At 47.4% G+C, this 24556-nt stretch overlaps 1 protein-coding gene across 2 annotated transcripts in view; it reads right to left on the bottom strand.

Moving 5' to 3' along the window:
* Window positions 1-24556, bottom strand: part of spryd3 (SPRY domain containing 3) — a 50995-nt gene that overhangs the window by 3483 nt on the left and 22956 nt on the right. For both annotated transcript variants that reach the window (XM_030352518.1, XM_030352528.1), the window contains 4 exons: window positions 21230-21379; window positions 12581-12638; window positions 3384-3503; window positions 1013-1167 (listed from right to left, as the gene is read on the bottom strand). In XM_030352518.1, coding sequence (XP_030208378.1) covers window positions 1013-1167; window positions 3384-3503; window positions 12581-12638; window positions 21230-21379 — 483 coding nt within the window. The remainder of the gene's footprint in view (window positions 1-1012; window positions 1168-3383; window positions 3504-12580; window positions 12639-21229; window positions 21380-24556) is intronic.

The following is a 24556-nucleotide window of genomic DNA, read 5'->3' as shown; positions in this document are numbered from 1 at the left end:
ACTGATACACAACTAGTGAAACACACTAACAAACACATACACAACCAGTGAAACACACACTGATACACAACCAGTGAAACACACTAACAAACACTGATACACAACCAGTGAAACACACTAACAAACACTGATACACAACTAGTGAAACACACTAACAAACACTGATACACAACCAGTGAAACACACTAACAAACACTGATACACAACCAGTGAAACACACTAACAAACACATACACAACCAGTGAAACACACACTGATACACAACCAGTGAAACACACTAATAAACACTGATACACAACCAGTGAAACACACTAACAAACACTGATACACAACCAGTGAAACACACTAACAAACACTGATACACAACCAGTGAAACACACTAACACACACATACACAACCAGTGAAACACACTAACAAACACTGATACACAACCAGTGAAACACACTAACAAACACTGATACACAACCAGTGAAACACACTAACAAACACTGATACACAACTAGTGAAACACACTAACAAACACATACACAACCAGTGAAACACACACTGATACACAACCAGTGAAACACACTAACAAACACTGATACACAACCAGTGAAACACACTAACAAACACTGATACACAACTAGTGAAACACACTAACAAACACTGATACACAACCAGTGAAACACACTAACAAACACTGATACACAACCAGTGAAACACACTAACAAACACTGATACACAACCAGTGAAACACACACTGATACAACACCAGTGAAACACACACTGATACACACAATAATAAAACACACTAACAAACATTGGCCCTGTGTTAACGGGCTAAAGGGGGCTCGTTGCATTTCCCTCCTCTGTCTCTGAACCTTCCTCTCCTAAACTGAGAGCAGAGAAATTCGGCAAAGTACTGGCATTTCAGTGGCACCAATCCCTTGTATCTGCAAAGCGCTGTATGTTCTAGACACACAGAGTAAACATGGATAACAGCCCGACGCATCAGGCAGCACTCCTCACCGCCACCTTCCTGCCTTCCTGTCCCCGCTCCATCTCCATGTCTCCTTCCTCCTCCTCCTCCTCCTCCTCCTCGCCTTCGTCGTTCAGGTACAGAACATTCTGGATGCCCTCCGGCTGTGGCTGATCCTCCAGCCGTTCCCAGTCGTCCCCATCAGCTGAGGAAATGGATGGATTTGATGAGAAAAGTGCAGCAGGCCTGGAGGGAAGCACCCACTGGTCCAGGACGCTCGGTTCTTTAGTAGGATCTAGTTGACGTCTAGAGCTCCTCTATGGAGCTCTAGGCCTCCCATGACCATGTCAAGGCTGGACTTGAATAGTTAGTAGGGCCAATTGGAATGTAATTTCTAAGATATAACATATTATACAACGGGTGGCTTAAATCCAGCGATCTGATTGGTTCCTAACTGTTGTATAATGAGCGTATACATAACTGCTATGACGCCCAATCATTTTGTGAAAGTTTGCATATCACTCCGCGCCTGGAAGTAGAAGCAGTTACAAAGTAAAAAATATGTTGAATGATGGAGAGGGTGTAAATGTTGTTACTCCGGGAGTGACCAAGGCGATGGAGAGACTAACGAAAGTTTAGGCACACGGTGAGTGAACTGCTCCATAGGATAAATTGCCGGCGAACCGCTCTAGCCGAGCCTTCTCTCGGAGGGACGCTAAAGTGTGTTGCATAGCGACCGTTGTGCATTTTGAAGGCAGCCAGGAGGGACTACTTTTTTGTATTCTTTAATAAAACAGCTACTTTGACTTTCTTGGTTTCTTTTTAAATGTAGTGTGTCTATGACTTTCGTTTTGCCATAATAGTAACCGTTGTATAAAAGCAATAGATCACTTCAGTCAGTGGTATGTGCTCATTATACCACTGTGAAGGGGGCCCCTTAACAGTGGTATAATGAGCACATACCACAGCCTGTCGTGATCTATTGCTTAAATATAATATATATCCCCATATATTTAGACATTGGGGATCAAACCAGGAACGTTTGGTCTTGGAAATGCATCCTTACAACCAAACTATTATGCCTTACATATATTTCTTTGAAAGCAAGCTACTGGCAGCAGCGATGTGGTCCGCTGAACACTTTGACCATCTAGGTTCAAATCTTGCCAGCTACTGCGAAAACATTACACGTCCGAAACCCTGAGCGCTCCACAAAACAAGCTCCAACATTGAACTAAACACAGCTAAACATCTGGCATGACAAGGTATCACTGTAGAATCTGTATCATACATTTTATTCCTTCTTCATGTTCCTTTCTGTTTTCTTTGTAATAACGTCTGTACCTCGTGGTCTACCTGCTTAAAGGATAAATCCGGTGAAAATTGGATCTGGGATATGTTTAGTATGATAACGAGTTGGAAAGTTAATTTGGGAGCAAAAAAGCGCATATAGACGCATTCTTAAGTTGGCTGATTTAAGCAGATTCTACCAAAACGCTATAAACTTGAAACGATGGGGGCATGTGTTATGGTAAAAACTAAATTGTTATTTTAAACCACTTAAAAGGCTAGAAGTAGCCCGACACTACTTTGGCAGTATAATAAGGGTAATTTGGAAAGGACATTTTATACACCCAATACCATCAGTAGACACCATCTTGTTTTTAAGACTCGATAACTAGATTGGCGAACACAGAGCTTGCGTGTTGTTGGCAAAGTCTCTGTGTTCGTCAATCTACTTATCGAGTAGAAGATAAATTAAGTCTGTTTCATTGGATTTGGAGTGGCGGGATTCTGGCAGATGGCCACCCGGGTCACTACAACCATGGTGGGCAACAGAGCGCCTGGGAAACTGCTGAGTGTCCTCCGACCGGGCTTTGGTGTGCGAGTCTCCGTTTGGTTATTCAATCCGCTGCATCCTACGCAGCACTCAATGCTCCCTGTGAAGCCCTAGCCAGGTACCGCATGGTCTGGCTCTAAACCCCTGGGCCCCTTTAAGAGAGGAGCCTCCCACCGACATGCCCCTTTAAGAGAGGAGCCTCCACGGACACGCCCCTCTAAGAGAGGAACCTCACATGGACATGCCCCTTTAAGAGAGGAACCTCCCATGGACACGCCCCCTTTAAGAGAGAAGCCTCACATCGACACGCCCCTTTAAGAGAGGAACCTATCACGGACATGTTGGCGTGAACTTGTGACCTTTACATGCAGGGCATTTAGCTGACACTTTTATCACAAGTGACTTACAATAAGTATATTTGTAACAATATATCGCTGTTGGTACTGTGAGGATGTTCATAGAACCAAGGGCGCCGCACCAACAATCGCTAGGTTATCCCATTCTCCGCATAAAACAAAGATAGCTAGGGTAAGAGGGAGGTCCTGTGAGGGAGGTCCCGACGCTTCCATCGCCCACCTCACCTTCTCCGTCCAGGATGTAGTCTCGTGGGAACATGATCCCACAGCCCATGATGTCCCCCTTGAGGCAGCGTGGGCCAAAGGCATCGCCCACCCCGCTGCCGTGGAACAGCTTCCCGTCGTCTGGAGGGAGGAGAGGGAGGAGACGGATGAGGATACCGAAGAGACGCATCACGAGAACCACGCTCAACACCGTACACATGCGTGACTTTGATAAGGTTCTAATACTTTAGTACTATAAGGAGGTTTTTTCTTTCCCTCTGGGGGGCTAGAGTCAGGGGGGCGTCATAAAAATACGGCCTGTACAGCCTGTTGAGACTGTACAGGTGATAAAGGGCTTTACAAATCAAATTGACCTCCCTCTTACCCTAGCTATCTTTGTGTACTCCACAACACTACTCGGCCAGTGGGCAAGCTGCTTGACTACTCTGTCTTCTACTTGGTAACATTAAACCTCCTCCAACAACGTATCCAAACACCAAGCACTTCAAAAACACTACTAATCAATAACCCAGCAAAAAACTCATCTAATACGGCTACAGGAAACAACTGCGAATGAAAAGAAGGATTAAAAAGAAGTGGAGCGAAAGAAAAACAGAGGTTATCCCACGAGTTTGTGCTGGTAAATATTGATGGAGTTGTCATGGGACCAGTCCAGCTCAGGATACTGTTCAAACACTCCAGCAGGCAGACACACTGCATCACCACGGCCCCATGCGGGCCCCATGCGGGCCCCTGACACAACAGCACCCAGCAGCACACAGCCCGCCGCACAGGACTGCCCTGCTAAATATAGTGCTTCAGGGGGGTGATCGGGAGGGCCGGAGAGGGGGCTATTGGGCAAGGGCCCAATGCAGGTCTGGGCCCAATGCAGGTCTTGGGCCGCTGAGGTCTGGGGCCACTCAGGCCTGGGGCCGCTGAGGTCTGGGGCCACTCAGGCCTGGGGCCGCTGAGGTCTGGGGCCACTCAGGCCTGGGGCCGCTGAGGTCTGGGGCCACTCAGGCCTGGGGCCGCTGAGGTCTGGGGCCACTCAGGCCTGGGGCCGCTGAGGTCTGGGGCCACTCAGGCCTGGGGCCGCTGAGGTCTGGGGCCACTCAGGCCTGGGGCCGCTGAGGTCTGGGGCCACTCAGGCCTGGGGCCGCTGAGGTCTGGGACCACTCAGGCCTGGGGCCGCTGCGGTCTGGGGCCACTCAGGCCTGGGGCCGCTGCGGTCTGGGGCCACTCAGGCCTGGGGCCGCTGAGGTCTGGGGCCACTCAGGCCTGGGGCCGCTGAGGTCTGGGGCTACTCAGGCCGCTGAGCCTGGGGCAGTGGGCGGAGCCCGGGGCGGTGGGCGGAGCACGTGGCGGTGAGCAGAACAAGTCTCCGACCACCAGCTGCCGATGTAGGACTACAGCCCGTCGCTGCAGAGATTGAAACACCTCCATAGAGGAATACTCACTTTTTTACTTTAGTCTGCTTAGATACTCGTTTAATTTCCATGTGTGTGCCACTATGTTCTTTCTTCTTAAAAATGAGCCATCATTATTTCCCTAAATGATAAGACTTTTAAATGGAGGAGGTTTCCTGATAAAGAAACAACCACAGGACTGGGGTTAGGGAGCTGAGGGACATGTGGATATAGGGACATGTCTGTAGATATAGGGACATGTCTCTGGATATAGATAGATAGATAGACTTTATTTGTCATTGCAGAGTCACCACCTATACAAGGAAATTGAATTGCTACATCTGAAAGTGCAGTAAAATATAAAGACATGGCATCACAAAATAAATCAACACTGTTATAATAAATACTATTGGTGAAGTGAAAGTGAAAAAGGTAAAATTGCAATTGCAATTTGTGTTTTTATACTGCAAAGCAGTGTGACAGATTAGGTAGTGTTTAATGTCCTGACAGCCCAAGGGAAGTGTCTGGATATAGGGACTTGTAGATATAGGGACGTGTCTCTGGATATAGGGACATGTCTCTGGATATAGGGACATGTCTCTCGATATAGGGACATGGGGAGATAGGGCCTATATATATATCAGTGGAGGCTTCTCCATTGAGGAGAGGGAGGAAGATCCTCCCTAACATTGTTGAGAATAAAAAATGTAGATTGCCCAGACTATTGTAATGAATTAATGCCCTTAAATATGACTACTTTATTGCCTTTGAATATATAATGTTTGTTTCCCTGGGTAAAGGGACAGCACCCCCTATCGCCTTTTGACAATTACTTCAGGGAGGAACGTCCTCCCTCCGCCTCCGTTGACTCCCATTCATTTTCCCGAAAGTACTGGCGGCCGGTGGATAACATGGGTTTCAATGTGAGAGGAGGAAAATCCTCCTCTGAGTGGGTGGGACCTTAAGGGGTCTAATTCGCGCAAAAATCTATCCGTCTGCGCTATGAACCAATAAGCAGGATCCCTGGATGTTGAGCAGTGTTGCCAGATTGGTCCAATTTCCCACCCAATTGGGCTACTTTTAACCATGTTAGGCTGGAAGAATTATCATTGGGTGGGAAATCTGCCCAATCTGGCAACGCTGTCGATAACAAACCCGGTCTGCGTTGCCGCGGTGCTCAGTCTGAGGGACGCAGAGCAAGTGAAATCTGCGATAGCGAGATCCTAAATGCACAATGGAAACATTGGAAACGGAGGACATTGTTAACGTCTTATTACAAAAAGCATTCCATTCATTCAGTTACAGTGCTAAGTTAGCGACCAAAGAAAGAGGTAGACCACTTCCCAAAATCAAGGTCACCACCAGAAGTAATGGCAACGTCAGTGTTGTGAGTGCTACATGGTTTGCTAGGTACGCATGACTTACTGGTAGCATTACAAGCAATTGTAACTGAAAATAAACATAGCTAAATAACTTCAGTCAGTGAGGGCAAAAATAGGCCCAATGATAGGCCCAGATTTTTTTATTTACTTTTACAAATCAATAGTAGGCCTGATTTGACTAATATGCTTTGCATCCTTTCCTTCTCAAATTACAGTGATGCCACTGGTGGCTTTGTATACATTTTGTTCACATAACTCCCTCCCTTCTATTTTGTAGTTCACCAAAACACCCTGAAACAACTTGAGTCTCACATTCTTATGCCACCATACACCAACAGTGCAAGCAGGCCAATGGCAACCAAGCGCGCAGTCCTTCCTCCCTCACTTTAAAAACGACCAGCCGCCACTGATAGAGATGCTCGGCCTTGGTGGACAGGTAGGGTTTACACCGTGTCGCAGTGGCTCTCGCTGGTGAGGTGGCATGGTGGTTCTGGTTCCACCAGGAGTGGGTGTTTGTTCAGAGAAGCCTCAGATAGGCCGGGCTAAGCCGCTGGCTACATGATAATTGGTCCGGTTTTGTGTCCATTTCCCCTCCGACTCTGCTCAGGCCTGATGGATTGAGCTCTACTCATGTTTTGCCGGATGATCCTGTGTTGTCGGGTCGGTTAAGAGGGATTCTTAAACTATCTGGCCTCAACGATTCCAGGTGGCAAATAATAAGGGAAGACGATAGTCAATGGGGAGCCACGCTGACTTTATGTAATGCCAACAATTCATCAAGTCATCATAAAGGGATTCATTGCAGCAGAATCAAACGTGGGCTGGGCTTTGAAGTCGAGGAGCAGCTTGTAGTGTTTAAACATTTCTGAATTTTCTCTCGCAAAAGCTAGCATAGCTAGTTCCTCTAGACCGTTGTCAGCCAGGTTCGATTGGTGACACTTCCGGATTTGAAACTCGGGAATGGGTTGCTGAGGAACGGAATCGGTAAGTGTGTGGCGTTTTCTTCCACAAACTAAACGATTGAAAAAGTTCAATGCAACTTAATCTATAGCAGCATTAGCCACTGGGAGGACGCCACATGCTCTCCGGGTCTGCTACCACCAGCGCTGACATGCAGGGTCATACTAAGGGCGGAGCCGGGGCCAGAGGGGTGCAGGGCTAATGTGGGCGGAGATGACAAGTTGTTGAGCATCTTAAGTGACCCGGCTGGCTATGAGAAACTCTGTGCATGGGACAATTTCACGGGTGTTAGTAAATCATTGAGCGGTGTGCTTCCAGTGGCCCGGGGGGAGCAGAATCAGGATGAGGACAATGGGCAAATTGCAGACAGACAAACAAACAGAAAGTAAATCTGCAATTAGTTTTGGAAGCTTCAGATATGTTTTAATAAAACAGCATACAACTTCTACCTAAGAAAACAGATTTATGTTATCTTTATCTTTACAACATGGTACATGGTATATTTAAGCAATAGATCACGACAGGCTGTGGTATGTGCTCATTATACCACTGTTAAGGGGCCCCCTTCACAGTGGTATAATGAGCACATACCACTGACTGAAGTGATTTATTGCTTTTATACAACGGTTACTATTATGGCAAAACGAAAGTCATAGACACACTACATTTTAAAAAAAAACAAGAAAGTCAAAGTAGCCGTTTTATTAAAGAATACAAAAAAGTAGTCCCTCCTGGCTGCCTTCAAAATGCACGACGGTCGCTATGCAACACACTTTAGCGTCCCTCTGAGAGAAGGCTCGGCTAGAGCGGTTCGCCGGCAATTTATCCTATGGAGCAGTTCACTCACCGTGTGCCTAAGCTTTCGTTAGTCTCTCCATCGCCTTGCTCACTCCCGGAGTAACAACATTTACATCCTCTCCATCATTCAACATATTTTTAGGCTTCAGTGAACTGCGCTATACAACTACTTTTATACTTTGTAACCGTTTCTACTTCCAGGCGCGGAGTGATATGCAAACTTTCACAAAATAATTGGGCGTCATAGCAGTTATGTATACGCTCATTATACAACAGTTAGGAACCAATCAGATCGCTGGATTTAAGCCACCCGTTTTTTATATGAACATTTTAATTATGTGCAACATTGGTCACTTTCTATTGACTTTATTTACTTATTTTGTTGACTTTTACTGTTTGTCTATTTTTTCGTTTGCACTGTACTTTATTGACTGTTGCTACTGGATACTTGAATTGGGATGAATAAATTATGTACCTGCTTACTTATGGAGTAGATTGGTGAAGGCTGTTCATTAGAGTCAGCTACATGCCATTAGGCAGTATGTGGTGGATCTGAACAAGAGCGTATGCGGCTTGGTTTGAAGAAGGCCAGGTAGGTCACATTGCTTGCAACTATGTGCAATTAACTGCTCTGCAATTAGGTAGTTGTTGCATATAGCATATGGTGCTTTGGCTAGAGTTGGGATTACACGCACGCACGCACGCACACGCACGCACACGCACACACACACACACACACACACACACACACACACACACACACACACACACACACACACACGATAATGTCATGAAAGCAGGTAGATAACAAGATACTGCCATGAAAGAACTTGGCTCAATGAATAGCGACTCAGTGCCTTTGTAGGAGGAGCTGTGTCATTGGTATGTGCCATGGGGGTAACAAAGAGTAACTTATCCCGAGCAGCCATGGGGGTGCTGCTGATAGCGGCCACCAGCTAAGTACAGTGGTCACTGAGTCGTGGTGAGGGTGAGTCATGGGATGGGGCAGTGAGCCAGATGGAGATAAGGTTAATGTAGCCTCCATGCAGTGTCAAATGTTGCCAGATTTGGCAACCCTGGCTGCAGCACGTTGCCTGATTGGGCGAGAAATCTGGCCCAATCTGGCAACACTGCCTACACGGGCAGTGGTATGGAGGCAGATGTGGAAGATGTGGAGGCATACCTTTGGCAGACATTCATGTTTCTATTCATGAACGCGAGAGAGACTGATAAAAAATATGAGGAATAAACTGGGCCAATACAGACCCACATAAATGAGTACCACAAGGTGTAACAGAAACTTTCAAAGTAAACAGACAAATGGGGGCTGTGCTGGGGCAGCGCACAGCAGCCAAGCAACACAGGCACCGCACCCAGGCCCCAGCTCCCCAGCTCCCCAGCTCTCAGGGCCCCCAGCTCTCAGGGTCCCCAGCTCTAGGGGCCCCCAGCATTCAGGGCCCCACCTCTCAGGGCCCCCAGCATTCAGGGCCCTACCTCTCAGGGCCCCCAGCATTCAGGGCCCCCAGCATTCAGGGCCCTACCTCTCAGGGCCCCCAGCATTAAGTGCCCCCAGCATTCAGGGCCCTACCTCTCAGGGCCCCCAGCATTCAGGGCCCCCAGCATTCAGGGCCTCACCTCTCAGGGCCCGACCTTTCAGGGCCCCCAGCATTCAGGGCCCCAGCTCCCAGGGTCCCCAGCTCTCAGGGCCCCAGCTCTCAGGGCCCCAGCTCCCAGGGCCCCAGCTCCAAGGGCCCCAGCTCCCAGGGCCCTAACACGTCCAGCCTGGTGCCCACTCAATACCCCGGCATCGTCCACAAACACAGCAGGGATGGCACCATCCACGTATTAGTAATAGTGGACCCTTGGCATAGCTGGACTCTGCACTGGAAAGTGGGGAGCATAAAACTTGACTCAAAACCTGACACTCGGTACAAAAACGATTGGGCTATAATATTTGTTTAAGCAGGTCAGCTCTAAGAAAGCTGAGTGGTTTTCTTAGAATGCTAGGTGTTTTCACATCTTCTAATGAAATAACAAAGACTGTAGAGACGGCTCCATTAACGATAACAACGGATGGAGCAATTACTCGAGGTCGGAGCCCCATGGTAGAATCCTTCTGACCACAGCACAACTCTTGCCTTGCCAGTGAGCTTGGTTTTCTCCAACTAGTCATGCTCAGCTAGGATATCAGCAAAGGTCCTGGGGTCTCATTTATAAAACTGTGCGTGGGATCGCTACTAAAAGTGTACATACGCCCAAAAGCCAAATTTTGCGTGCGCCAAAAAATATTCAGATTTATAAAACACTGCGTACGCACACCGTACGCAATCTTTTCTTTATAAATCACAGACTGCCTACAAGTGTGCGCAGCTGAATCAGCTTCACGTTCCGCCCTCTACACGCCCCTTTTTAACCATAAATGGTCAATGCAAATGACCTCATGAATTCGATCTGCATATAAAAGAGACTCAGATGCAAGTATTATGTCTTGTCGGAAACAATGGCAGAAGTACTGAGAAAAGCAAAAAAGTGAAATTTCACGGAGGTTGAAGTGGAGACACTTGTGGGTGAGATGGAGGCCCGAAAAGTAGTTTTGTTCGGCAGTCACGGGATTGGGATCGCCAACAACAAAAAGCAGAGTGAGTGGCAACATGTTGCCGCAGCAGTGAACTCTGTCAGTAGCAAAGAGCGCACAGTCCCAGAATTAAAAAAGAAGTGGTCTGACATAAAGTTACATATTTTTATGTAGCCTACCAATAAATCGTTATGGTCCCTAAAGACCCTCTCCCTCCGAATCCTGTCATTTGCATGGTCTGCCAGAAATATGGTGCAGCATTACCACGGCGCTCACCTCTGCATTTATAGGGTTACGGTAATAAGACTGACCGACAACACCTTGGATAATCAGTTTGTAATCACCCACGTAAAATGTTCTTGAACATAACCCCTTTTTAATGCCTGATTTGTCATGAAAAGCATCAAGAGTAACGGACAACAATTGTGATTGAGGAGTGTGGCTTGGTTTTCCACACTTGGGATTTAATTGACATTTGATTATGTGTTTACAGTGTAACATAAAAATATTAAATATTATTATTATTGACACATGTTGGACAGATGCTTTATTCCATGCAGTCGCACCGTCAGTGGACAGTATGGAGTGAAGAGATTAAATAAAGAGAATTTTTTTTTATTTCTATTCTAAGGAGATGTTTCTGGAGTTATAACTGAGAAATAACGCAGTTGACTTAAATTATTCTGATTACATAGATTTAACGCATGATACGGGTTGAAATTAAATTTATGAAGGGCGATGATAAAACATAATCGTTCTTCTCACTCTACAATTCTTCGGTCTGACTTCAGTTCACCACCACACCATCTGTGTCGCAAATTCTCCTTTTCCTCCAAACCATGCGTACGCATGGGTCAGAGTTTGCTTGGGGCTGCCCACATTTTCCCGTCAAGTTGGTTTTTTTCACAACCTTGGCGTGGAAAGTCACGTACGCCAATTTCAGCCCCGTTTTGTGCTTACGCAACGGTTATAAATGAGACCCCTGGGCAACAGGATCCTTTACCGTTGTATCTCACTAGCTCCTCCAACTACCAGGCCTCTCTTTAGCATCTCAACAGCAGCAGCGGGAAGAACCAGGCAGGGCTTATGCTGTTGGGGGGTGCTGAACCCTGGAATGGCGGTGGTGAGGGCAGGGGACAGATGCCTGCAGAGATAAACGCCACAGACCTGTCGTCACAAACAGCCAAGAACCCGAGCGATAACTTGGTGTTGGTTTGGCCCTTTTTTTTTTTTTTTTTCTGTAAGAAAGTAAAGAGGGGGGAGCAAGAGTGTGAGATACAATCACTTCCCTTGTTTAGATACTGCTGTTGTCTTGTATATCTGCTCTGGGATCCTCTGTGATGGCTATCTTCCCTTCTTTAGATACTGCTGTTGTCTTGTATATCTGCTCTGGGATCCTCTGTGATGGCTATCTTCCCTTGTTTAGATACTGCTGGTGTCTTGTATATCTGCTCTGGGATCCTCTGCCATGGCTGTCTGAGCTCAGGGCATGTCCGCATCCCTTTGAGATAGTGCCCTCAGATGATGGGCCCTAGAACAGTAAATAGCTACTTCACAGGAATACGAGGAAACACTTTTGGATTCAAACACAAAGAGGAAGACAAGTGAGGCGTCTTCTTCGACCCGTCCTATGCAGGACCCCCCCCCATGGAGTCTCAGGCCTTAGGATGGACTACAGCAGGGTTCACCCCCCCTGGAGCCTCAGGCTTTAGGGTGGACTACAGCAGGGTTCACCCCCCCTGGAGCCTCAGGCTTTAGGGTGGACTACAGCAGGGTTCACCCCCCCTGGAGCCTCAGGCTATAGGGTGGACTACAGCAGGGTTCACCCCCCCTGGAGCCTCAGGCTTTAGGGTGGACTACAGCAGGGTTCCATCCCCCTGGAGCCTCAGGCTTTAGGGTGGACTACAGCAGTCCCTATCCTGTGGCTCGGGACTCCACTTAGGACCGCCGGGTCAGCCTATGAGGTCGCAGGAAACGGAGGACTCATGCGCTTCAGACATTCATACATTTGTGATTAGAATGGGTCAGGGTACTACTAGGGTACAAACCATACTGATACCATGAGAATGAGAGGGGGGAGAGGTATGAAGGTCTCACCTGCATGGTAGGCCACCGAACCCCGACTCCAGCCTGGATGTCTGTTCTTGGGGTAGTCCTGTGTGAACAAGCAAATGGTTCCTGTTCAGACTGCGTGCAACATGATATCACAAAGGTTAACTCAGGCTATTCACTTTGAAGTAAGTAAGGCCCTTAGTGCCTGACTCCATCTCCTAACCCAGTGCTTCTCAAATGGTGGGGCGCAGGCGGGACTTACTGTCTTTTCTTTTGTTTTTTAAGTTACTTATTTTATTTGAATTTTAAATAAAAATAATACCAAGGATCAGAAGTTTACCTGAATTTTGATCTTACAAAGTCATGACAGAGGGACTTGTCTTTATTCATGCTTGAAAGATGAACACATATATATGTATTTTGGAAAGGGAATAAGCTGATGAAGCTGACAAGTGACCAATGTTTACCGTTTGAATGAAATGCAAGCCCCGGTGAATCATTTGCTTTTGTTTCTCTGTTTTGAGTTTCACACAGACTTAGCAGTCTTGCTAAATTGTCAAATTGTTACAAATTGAGTTAATAAACTGAACTTGGAAATCGTTTTAAGTTGTTGTAGATGTTATCTCTTAATTGTATTGATCTATTTTGATAATAAGGTGATTGTATGCAGAATGCTGGTGCCAGCAACTCATACAGTGGTTTTGTACAGATAAATAATAAATATTAGCAGGTTCTCAATAGTATTCAAATTCAGGTGGGGGGGGGGGTAGGGGGGGGCGAAAAAACGTCTGTCTCCTAGGGGGGTTGTGACAGAAAATAATTGAGAACCACTGTCCTAACCCTGTGCCTCACTCCATCCACTAACCCTACGCCTCACTCCATCCACTAACCCCATGCCTCACTCCATCCACTAACCCTGTGTCTCACTCCATCCACTAACCCTGTGCCTCACTCCATCCACTAACCCTGTGTCTCACTCCATCCACTAACCCTGTGCCTCACTCCATCCACTAACCCTGTGTCTCACTCCATCCACTAACCCTGTGTCTCACTCCATCCACTAACCCTGTGTCTCACTCCATCCACTAACCCTGTGCCTCACTCCATCCACTAACCCTATGCCTCACTCCATCCACTAACCCCACGCCTTACTGCATCCACTAACCCCATGCCTCACTCCATCCACTAACCCTGTGTTTCACTCCATCCACCAACCCCATGCCTCACTCCATCCACTAACCCTGTGTCTCACTCCATCCACTAACCCTGTGTTTCACTCCATCTCATAACCCTGTGCCTCACTCCATCTCCTAACCCTGTGTCTCACTCCATCCACTAACCCCACGCCTCACTCCATCCACTAACCCTGTGTCTCACTCCATCCACTTCCCTGTGTTTCACTCCATCTCCTAACCCTGTGTCTCACTCCATCTCCTAACCCCAGGCCATACTCTCCTTCCTCTTTCCAAACTGAATTCATAACATTCAACTGTGCATTCAGTTCCAATCACTTCAATGTTTAGTGTCGCTGGGGTCATGAGGATTTTCTTTCTCGCCATACCAACAGAAGTACATCCTTTGGATAAGATCGGAGGGGGACTAGGTTGCAATACCAAATATATTGATCTGGCTGCGCCTCTATTAAAGAGAACAAGGGGAATCAGGAGGAGATGGGACATGAGCACCTGCATATGGGGGGGTGTTTGTCTTACGTATGTCATCAATGTTTGTATTACTGTGTGTTTGCCATGATATCTCTAACATGAGCACGTCCATCTTAGTACATTGGTATTCATTATTTTCTTTCAAAATAATATAGGATGGGTAGTACCGTTCCCTCACGTGAACAAGTTCATTCAAAAATATTTGAAAACACTTTATTCTACTGGTGGGACGATAAAACCCTGGAACTTCTACCAGTGAATGACCCAACAGTGTCCTAGTTAGTGTCTGTGAAGGGAAACACGTGTCTTGAATCAAACTGCAGGTGCAGATGATGGAGATATGGAGATGACACACACACACACACACACACACACACACACACACACACACACACACACACACACACACACACACACACACACACACACACACACACACACACACACACACACACACACACACCAGAAGAAGACATAGTAGGAACCACCAGAAGAAGACAGAGGAATCACCAGAAGAAGACAGAGGAACCACCAGAGGAAGACAGGAGGAACCACCAGAGGAAGACAGAGGAACCACCAGAGGAAGACAGAGGAGGAACCACCAGAGGAAGACAGAGGAGGAACCACCAGAGGAAGACAGAGGAGGAACCAGAGGAAGACAGAGGAACCACCAGAGGAAGACGGAGGAACCAGAGGAAGACAGAGGAGGAACCAGAGGAAGAAAGAGGAACCACCAGAGGAAGACAGAGGAGGAACCACCAGAGGAAGACGGAGGAACCACCAGAGGAAAAAAGAGGAACCACCAGAGGAAGACGGAGGAACCAGAGGAAGACAGAGGAGGAACCAGAGGAAGAAAGAGGAACCACCAGAGGAAGACAGAGGAACCACCAGAGGAAGACAGAGGAGGAACCAGGAGACGGCGAGGAATGTGGCCACTGGTCAAAGACTCTGCTGGCTCCTCAATCTGCCAGGTTCAGATCTAGAGACCACAGATATCTGTGCATATCACTGAGGGTGGGGGCTACATGATGGAATGATTGATCAGGATGATCAGTGACTTGGGGGTGCACGCTTTAACCAGACAATATAAACTTAATTTTAAAATGAATATTGAGAGCATGTAGACCGCAGACTTGTTGATGCGATAGATGGATGGTACTGGTTAATACTGTTTTTTAGAACTCTGTACATACATTTATGTCCATCCTCTGCATTAATCAGCACAATAAAAACAGCATCTATAACCCTGCTCAACAGCTGATGCGCAATACACAAGTTACACTTGAAACTGCTTCTGCTTGACACAACACCGCAAGTGTGAGCACACCAACACACTGGCTGGAATGAGGACAAGAAGCTGCTTGATTTCATTAGCCTGCCGTTCCAAACTGGGGCAGAGTAAACAAGTGGTGAGGTAGCGAGAGGAGAATAGTGCGGGCGGAGCAGAGATTCTCGTGGAAACAGATACCCCTCACCTATCACAGCCATCTATCTCTGGCAATACACCCACCATCTAAAAATAACACTCCGACCGTGGATTACCTCAGGTCTGTGTGTGCGTGTGCGTGTGTGTGTGTTAAATGAAAGTTTGATCATGTTTGTCTGGGTGTGTATGGGGTTGGTTTGTTTGCCTAACCCCTTGTCATCAGGTTGAAGATCGCCAGCTTCCAACAGAGATTGGATCTGTGGGGGCGGAAGATTAAGACACCCTGAATGTGACGGGAACACATCTAGTGTGAATGTTAGTGTGGTGGTATGCGTGTTTAAAAAGGTGACCACATACCAAAGCGTACTAGGGTCAAAAGATCACAATTGCATGGATTTGCTTTACTTGACACAAATGGTCAGGGAACCTTGACTGTAAAAACGATGCTGAATTAACTTTAACCCAGTATACTAGAGTACAGAATACAGTCTACTAGAATCAACCGTGGCTGGTACCCCTACCACTGGAACACACTTAACACTACACCCTTTACTATACCTCATCACTTATTATTACTCATAACTTCTGTTTTAGTTTTTTACTTTAATTATTACTTACTTTATTTTATTATTATTATTATTACGATCTATGCTGTTACTTATTTTTACATATTTGTATTCACTTTATCTTGTATTGTTGCTGCTATGTGGCTTTTGAGTAATCAAGCCTAAGAATTGTACTCTTGTGTACAAAAATATGTAATAAAACTAGCACTGAGTCTGAATCACCTCTTCATTGCTGGCTGGGCTGATGTGCATTCATGTTTCTTTGTTGACAAGCTGCCAGATCAGGGGACTTGGCAAAGACATGGCCCTTTTGTTCTTTAAACAAACAGACCTGAGCAGTAATGAACAGTCACAAGTTGTTGAATCTTTCCTCATGGAAGGAAGTGGAAGAGTGACTGCTTTTCCCAGGATTCCTGTCCCACGGCAAACCATGGCAGAGGAAACCGCGAGGCCATACCCCGTAAGCGGAGCCGGAATGAAACGTAGGTCTGCACCCGTGCGTCTCTTAAGAAGATAGAATACCAGCTACGTGAGGAGCAGCACACAGGGAGAACCCAAGCGAGGGCTCTGGTTACCAACGCACTGTGAGACCCTGAGGCACGGCTGTTCCACTACCCAACCCCCCCCCCCCCCCCCCCAACGCGCTCCTGTTGCTCTGCGCTTTGAGGTGACCAGGTTAACCCCGTGCCCCCGCCACCGGGCCCCGCCTGCCCGGCTCCAGTCACCGCCACTCACCACTCCCCGCGTCTCACACCCTAGCAACCACTGTTTGTACCGGATGCACCTCAGCCAGGATACCAAGCACATGCATGCTGTGCATACGTCTAGATGTTTATCTGAGGAGGAAATTGGGTGTGGGTGGGGGTGGGGGGGGTCACAAAAGGCTCAGGAATTGCAGCAGGGTATAACAAATCTTTTATTACTCACACGACATCCCCACAACCTTGCAAAGAACTATGGTACCATAGTCCATCCTTTCATGCTTGAACATATGCATTATATGTTCTAGTTTCCAGTTCCTCAACCCTGTTTCAGTCCCCTCACCATAGATTGCTAAATTGCTAAATAAGCATTGCTAAATAAGCATTTAAACATTTATTCGAACGATACATTACAATTATCTTTATCGGTTCTCGTCAAATCCCAATTCTAAATATACCAGTCTTGGCATCAAATGCCTCACAAGGCCCATACCAACACCCTGCATCGGCCAACATAGTGAATCAATACGAGAGTTAACCCTCACATGAAAAGCAGTGAGTGTTCAAGGTGTTGCACTGCTCTGATACAACACAAACACCTCAGTGGAAGCTTCCAGAGAAAAAAAGCGATGGGAGGGAGACAGAAAGGGAGCCAGATGGAAGGGAGACAAGGGAAATAGAGAGAGCAGGAGGGACTGGACTTGTCATAGCATGGTACATGGGCTTTTGTGGTGAAGTGGAGAGCATATAGAGCTCGAGACTTTAGCCAGAAACCAAGAATCAGAGACAAAGAGCCCGAGGCAGACTGCAATGACTTGGAGGGGAGTGGAGAGCGGATGGGTTTGTGCTTGGCTCTCTGGGGCCGGGCACCACGAGAAGGGGCTTGAACACCCAAAGAACTGCTCCTGCTGTGGAGTAAACAGTCGTTAAAAGAGGCCTTCAATCTGCTGCTTCGTCACCTCTGATGGCCTTTGACTTAATGTCTTTATAATGAATCCCAGATGCAGCGTGAGGCGGAGGAAAGTTCTGGCTGAAGAGGCGGAAACGGGACTCGAGTTATCACCATTAAGAGTCTTCCTCGCCGTCTGTCCTTCTAACTTTTCGAACGCAGTCTGCGTCTTGAAGTGGTGTGTTGTATGCAAATATAGAGAATGCAGAGTGCAAAGTGCAGTGTGTGTGTGTATGTGTGTGTGTGTGTTTGTGTGTGTGAATGTGTAAATTTAAAAGTTTGACATCTTAAACTATGCGCAATTTTGCCTGCAGCAAGGTGGCAAGAGTTTGCAAGTGGATATAAAACCAATGAAAATAACAGCCATGTAAATGTGGCCGATTATTCAGCGTTTTATTCAGAAATTAGATGGACTAGATTTGTTTTTTTTGCTTTTTTTGCTTTTGAAACGCCTTGTGGATGGCCGGGGACAGTCCTGGTAAGGGTCCTAAATGATAAGACTTTTGAGGGTTTGTTTCAGTCCCAAGGTCGTCACTGATCAGTTGGCCTTACATATGAGGAGTTAACAGGCTCACCTTAATGGTACGCAAAGCATACACAAAACACGCCTGTGGACTAACAGTTCATTAGTCCTAATGTTTGATCTTCCCTCGTATAAGCATGCCATTTTCATCAAGTGTATCTACTTTTAACCTCCTCCGTGAGCTGTTTCATAGACCCCCGCTAGAGCCTTTCATCCCAGCAATAAGGAGCATCATCCATCATCTGCCCAGCGCAGAGAACCAGCCCACCTTTGGGAATGACCTAACGTCGGTTGCGATGAAGGGCTATGAAAGGCTGTTCTGTTGGTGGGCAAACAACAGCATCAGTAGGGGGAACCGCAGCACAAAAGGCCTAGAGGGTGATGCGGTGCTGTTACTGCTGCATGGTGTATACAACCACCTGGAGAAAGGCCAATGTGAAGATGGGGTTTAAGCGCCTATAGGAGCCACATCCAAGGTGTATGCTCCGTGGGGTTTGACTCCCGGTTTGACCTGGTTCACGCGCTGTGTTGATGTTCCCCAATGTTTGTACTATGCAGCTGCTTGAAGCAATGAATGATCCGTGCGATCGTCTCCGGTTTGCAACACGTTTATTTCCTCACCGTGACACCAATTGCACGTGAAGACATTCAGATAGATCCTCAGTGACATAACAACTGTAAATATGGTACTACTAGCGATCAAAAACCGTATGCCCTTACAGGGTCAAACAACAGAGGTAACCCAAATGACGTACCGTTTATACCTGTGCCCGCAATAAGGCAGCGGCACTCAGTGGTAAACACATTACAACATAAATGGAAAACAGGAAAAATGGCTCTTACAGCGGATTCTAACAGCCTCACCTGAGTGGGAGGAAACTTCTCCAATGGACACTAACCCACGGCTGATCTATGGGTCCCTTAAGTCCTCAGTTGAACGTAGCAGGTGCTTAGAGTCAATGGTCACCTCATCTTCAACACAACCATCTCCACTGACTCCTTCTGTTGTTAACCGCCCACGATCCCACCGGTGACAATCAATGGCAAGAACATCCAGAAGGTGGGGGCATATCAATAGCTGGGAGCCACCATGGGCCACTCGCTCACCTTGTAAAACCAATAGTGAAACTATTGTTTTTTCTATCTTCTCATCATTTCGACATCCACCTCAATCCCCTCAACAAGACCACTGCCACGAGCAGCAGACGATGGCGCTGGACTCCAGACCCTCAGCGACCGTCACAGCAGACATCCGCTAAAGACGGGGCGGCTTAGGTCAGGAGGTGGAGCGGGTGGCTTTGAAACCGGAAGGTTGCTAGATTGATCCCCAGCTCCTCCTCGCTGAGGAGCGATGGTTGACGCTGCCGTCGGTGTGTGTATGAACCGCTGTGAGGTGCTTTATAAAAGCGTCTGCTAAATGCCGTAAAAGATCAGACACAACATCAGACACAACACGTTCTGCACCATCATGGCCACCCCCCCTCAGGACGAAGATCACACCCATGCACAACCAAGCGTACCATACCAACTTTGGTCCCCACCTCTATCAGAGTAGTGAGAGTACAAGTTCGAACCACTTGAGTGGACCCCCACAGATCAGACTAGGACTCTCATACTGGTATGTTGTCCGTCACTGGTACTCGTACAATGAGTACCAAGTTCCCAACGGAAGGATTTGAAATGAATGTGTATGTGAGGCAGGAATGAGGCCTTCGGGAGATTTCAGCCCAGGTGAAATGTAAGTTTTGGCAGGGTTAAATGGAGCTGAATGCATACATTCCATCAGTGTTTTTTCTTTATACGATTCGTCATTTAAGTTATAAAATATTGATCGATCGATTAGTGTATTGAAGAGCCCAATACCAGAGATGTTTATCTCCAGGAAAAAGTTATAGACTAGACATGGCCCTTCTGTCTCCTGCATATTGGCAGGGCTTCCCTAGCATCTTAGCATGGGCAGATTTCATACGTGATACAGAGCAATGTATTCAAGATGTACATACAACTGCTTGCTGCACGCTTCAGGAACGGGCAAAGTTGAATCTTTAATCTTGTTTTATTATTAATAAAGCGGTTAAGTTTTGACCCTGGGAGACATTTCTGGCTGCTTTCCACAGGTCTTGGCAGTGGCTTATATTTCACATTCATAACCGTTTCAAGGCTAAACTTGCAGGGCGTACAAAATATAAAATGGTGAAAACAGTAAACAGACCTTGTGAAAGAAGCCATCTATCACCAGGCATTTCTCCTCAAAAGTGACTCCGGAATGTCCCCACAAACTAGCCCTGGAGAAGTGCCCTGATCTCACTGGGAACACTGGAGAGAGCCTTCGCCCGTCTCCAAACATATGCTTCATAGGAATGGCCTGGACCGTCTCCATCCTTGTCCGCAGTCACTCTGGCTCCCCGTCATGTGCATCGATCCCCGTTCAGTTTGTTCCTTTAGTCAATGTTGTTTTTCAAAGCAGGGCTCTTTGTTGTTTTGAATGGTGATTGTAGATCTGGGGCTGCGGTACTAATGCTGAAATGGGAGCCACATGTGCATTCTTCGGAAAAGAGACCGTGGCTCAAATTAGATGTGCTAATATTTTTCTAATTGATTTTTCCCCCATCTCAGGGAGGCACGCCCTTAAGAGAGGACAATGGCTAACGACTCTGCAGCTTTCAGGACTATTCACGCACTTGCTCCTACGAGTTTAATTTTTAATTTCAAAGCAAACTGACTGTGTGCAAAATAGGAACCATGAATCTTGAATAACCATAGCTTTGTGCCAAAAATTGAAAAGAGACTTGGCAAGACTGTTGTTGTTGTCGTAGCTTGAAGTGCCTTGACACCCTGCCTGCACAGAGTTCCTAGAAAGCTTACCCTCCTCGCCAGGCCCAAGGCGATGTAGCATTTCTCCCCGGCGTCCACGATCTCCACCTCAAAGTAGTGGCAGCGCGTGGTGAGTGGCTGGCGGGCCTGGGCCAGGCCCACGTCCATGATACTCTTCCCCTTGCCAACGTACTCCAGCAGCTGGGGACATTGGGACAGGGGGAACAGATAGTTAGACCCTCTAGGGTAATGTCTCATGCAATGTTAAAGACACATGGCACCGTTTGAAAGGAATTGGGTGCCAGTAGCTCAGGGTGACTGGTAACCAGTTTGCCAGCTCGATCCCAGGCTCCTCCCTGTGTCGAGGTTTCCCTGAGCAAGACACCCAACCCTGACTGCTCCTGACGAGCTGGCTGTTGCCCTGCGTGATTGACTCCACCGGCGGTGTGTGAATATGGGAATGAATGGTTGTAGGTCGCTTTGGCGACTGCTAAATGACCTAAATATAATGTAAATTCATTCAAAAATTGGTTAGATCACATGACATCAGTTTGATCCAATCGATAAACTGCAAACTCATTCGGCTTCACCCGTCATTAGAGGACCTACAGACAAATTGTTTCAACAAGACACCACGACGAAGACATCTCTGTTATATCCCTGCCTACTGGCTGGTTATTCTTTTGGCTTTTAATTAACACATGAAACTCCCCTTCTCCTACAATGGCTGTGTTTCAACACCAGTGATCAAACCTAATGTTGTGTCCACCCATCCAGAAACATGTCCTAGGCAAACAGGCACCCAGACAGATTGGCCATTAACAAAGCTAGTCCAAACCTCTCAGCACAGGTTGAGACTGGAGGCTGGATGAACAGGGAGCAGAGCACTAATGGGCGAGTGTCAATTGAGTAGGTGGGCAGCGTTGGAAGCAACAAATCCTTTGGGCTCAGTGAATTTTCCATGACATGTTAATGCATGTGCATGGATGTGAGAGGATGTGTGTAATGGGGGAGCATTCGGGCCCAGTTTGAAAGGCAAGAAGTACACACAAGGTGGGAGTGGACAAAACTACTTTTTTCTTCCAAAACAAAATTGTGTGTGTGTGTGTGTGTGTGTGTGTGTGTGTGTGTGTGTGTGTGTGTGTGTGTGTGTGTGTGTGTGTGTGTGTGTCTTACATCTTACTTCAAAAGACAAATAAAGCAACTTTACCAGTCCCTTGAGGTTTCATAAACCTGCTTAGTTATTCCTGATGCTTGGGGATCACTTGAGGACTATGAAAACACATTTTTAACACTAGGATGAGTTGCGATAGGATGAGTTAGTGATACCCTACACCCAGGCTCACACCCTCATGGAGCCTCATGCTCACTGCCCTATGAGTAAATGATGGATGAGTTAGTGATACCCTACACCCAGGCTCACACCCTCATGGAGCCTCATGCTCACTGCCCTATGAGTAAATGATGGATGAGTTAGTGATACCCTACACCCAGGCTCCGCCCCCTCATGGCGCCTCATCCTCACTGCCCTAAGAGTACATGATGGATTCATTGTATTGCATTCATGGTATAGTTTGTTATCCTTTTGAATTCCGAAGACTCGATCTGCAGGAGTGTTTCCGGAATCAATATTTTGCCTTACACTCTGAAGTCACTGTTGTCTGAGAGACGTCAACACAGAGACATACTGTGGAGGGCCTTGACGCTGAAGACCCTCCACAAGGGGAAAGGGGATCAGACTTTATACTGTGGAGGGCCTTGACGCTGAAGACCCTCCACAAGGGGAAAGGGGAAGTTATTGACAATTATCAAGCCCACCGACTGGCATGATTGGCCATTGCAAGTTTGCCAGCTACAAAGGAAGACCAAACCTCTCCCCTCAAGGAAGGACTGTGCCGGACTCTCTTCCAGGACCGTGGTCCGGGAAGACTTATGTTGGATTTCCACTCTCCTTGCCCTCACCATTTTCTACAAAACCACTGTTACTTTTGAAGTCACACCCTGGCTCTTGTGGTCTGTTTCAAAACCAAGTAGGCCTCGATTCAATCAAAGGGCCATTTATGGTGGAGAATGCATACATTTTGACTTGTGAGGACTTTGGACTGGAAACAAGTTAGCACAGGCCTGCTGAAGCCCCTCTACAATGGAGGGTGCTTTTACTACCCTGCTCCAGAGCCAAGCTGATCTCCAGGCCGCCCTCAGGGAGTGGTGCCAGAGAACCGCAGCCCCTGGCCAGCTGGCGAGAGCCCCCCAGGAGCCCCCCTTCAGTTTAGGACTGACTCAACTTTCTACTGAAGATGACGTAGAGGCCTTGCGAAACCCTTAGAGAGAACAACCGCCCGGGAGAAGTGGCCTGCAGCTACCCCATCTGAGTGGGGAGACCCAGAGGGTTTGTCGAGATCCGACGGCTCCGGACGCTGCTAATTATGCTACCCTCAAAGCGACCATCCTCGCCCACTATGGACAAAGTATCCACTCATAGGAGGTGCGACCCCACTCAGCCTCCCCGGGCCAAGTTGGTCAACCTTGCACGCCTGACCCAGAGTTGGTCCCCCCCGTTAATGACTGCTGATGCACCGTTGCAGAAGGGTATAGTCTCCGGATGCTTAATAGTATGCTGCCTAGACCAGCCCAAATAGTTTGGATGTGCTGGTGGAGCTGTTGGAGAACCACAAGGTGACGTTGTGGAAATGTTGTGTACCAGCAAACCTGGTAAGTCCCAAGGGCCACCCAGGTTGATTTGAGGCCCCGTCGGGGGCCTAGTAAAAAGGACTCGCCGGCCAGATGTTGAGAAGGAAGATTGTTGTTGACGAGAAGAACTTGTATCAGCCTCTTCCCTATGACAGGATTCTCCCCCTTCCAGCTGTTCTGTGGTCGGAGACCTAGAGGGATGCTCGACATAGGGAAAGAGGCCTGGGAACAGCACCACCCCACAGGTCAGTCATTGAACCTGTGGAACAGATGAAGACCTGAATGGCTATGGTCTGTTCCATCTTTTGGCACCATTTGTAGAAAGCGCAGGAGCACAGTTATATAAAAGAGGTGCCCAGGTAAGCGAATTCCTGGGCACCTGTTTTTTTATTTAAGTTTCGGGAAATATACCACATAAACCTTTTTAAGACATGCCTAGAACCTGTGCATCCCAAATTGCCAGTCCGTTAACATAACTCCTCAGATCACTGCAGAAGTCTCAATTGGTCACCAGCTTTCACCAAACCAGAGGCAGGACCTCAAAGCACTTCTGAACAGGGGGCCACATCGTTAGTCCGCCTTCGGCCACACCTCATCCCTGGGACTCATGGCAGCTCAATCAGGGAGGAGGTGAGGATGATACTGGAACTCGGATCGATGGAGGAATCTCAAGGCTTGGGCCAGCCA

The sequence above is a fragment of the Gadus morhua genome, chromosome 1 (genome assembly GCF_902167405.1).
Source record: "Gadus morhua chromosome 1, gadMor3.0, whole genome shotgun sequence".
NCBI classification, from domain to species: domain Eukaryota; kingdom Metazoa; phylum Chordata; class Actinopteri; order Gadiformes; family Gadidae; genus Gadus; species Gadus morhua.
The sequence above is the reverse complement of the archived record's forward strand: the minus strand, read 5'-3'. Positions and strand labels throughout refer to the sequence as shown.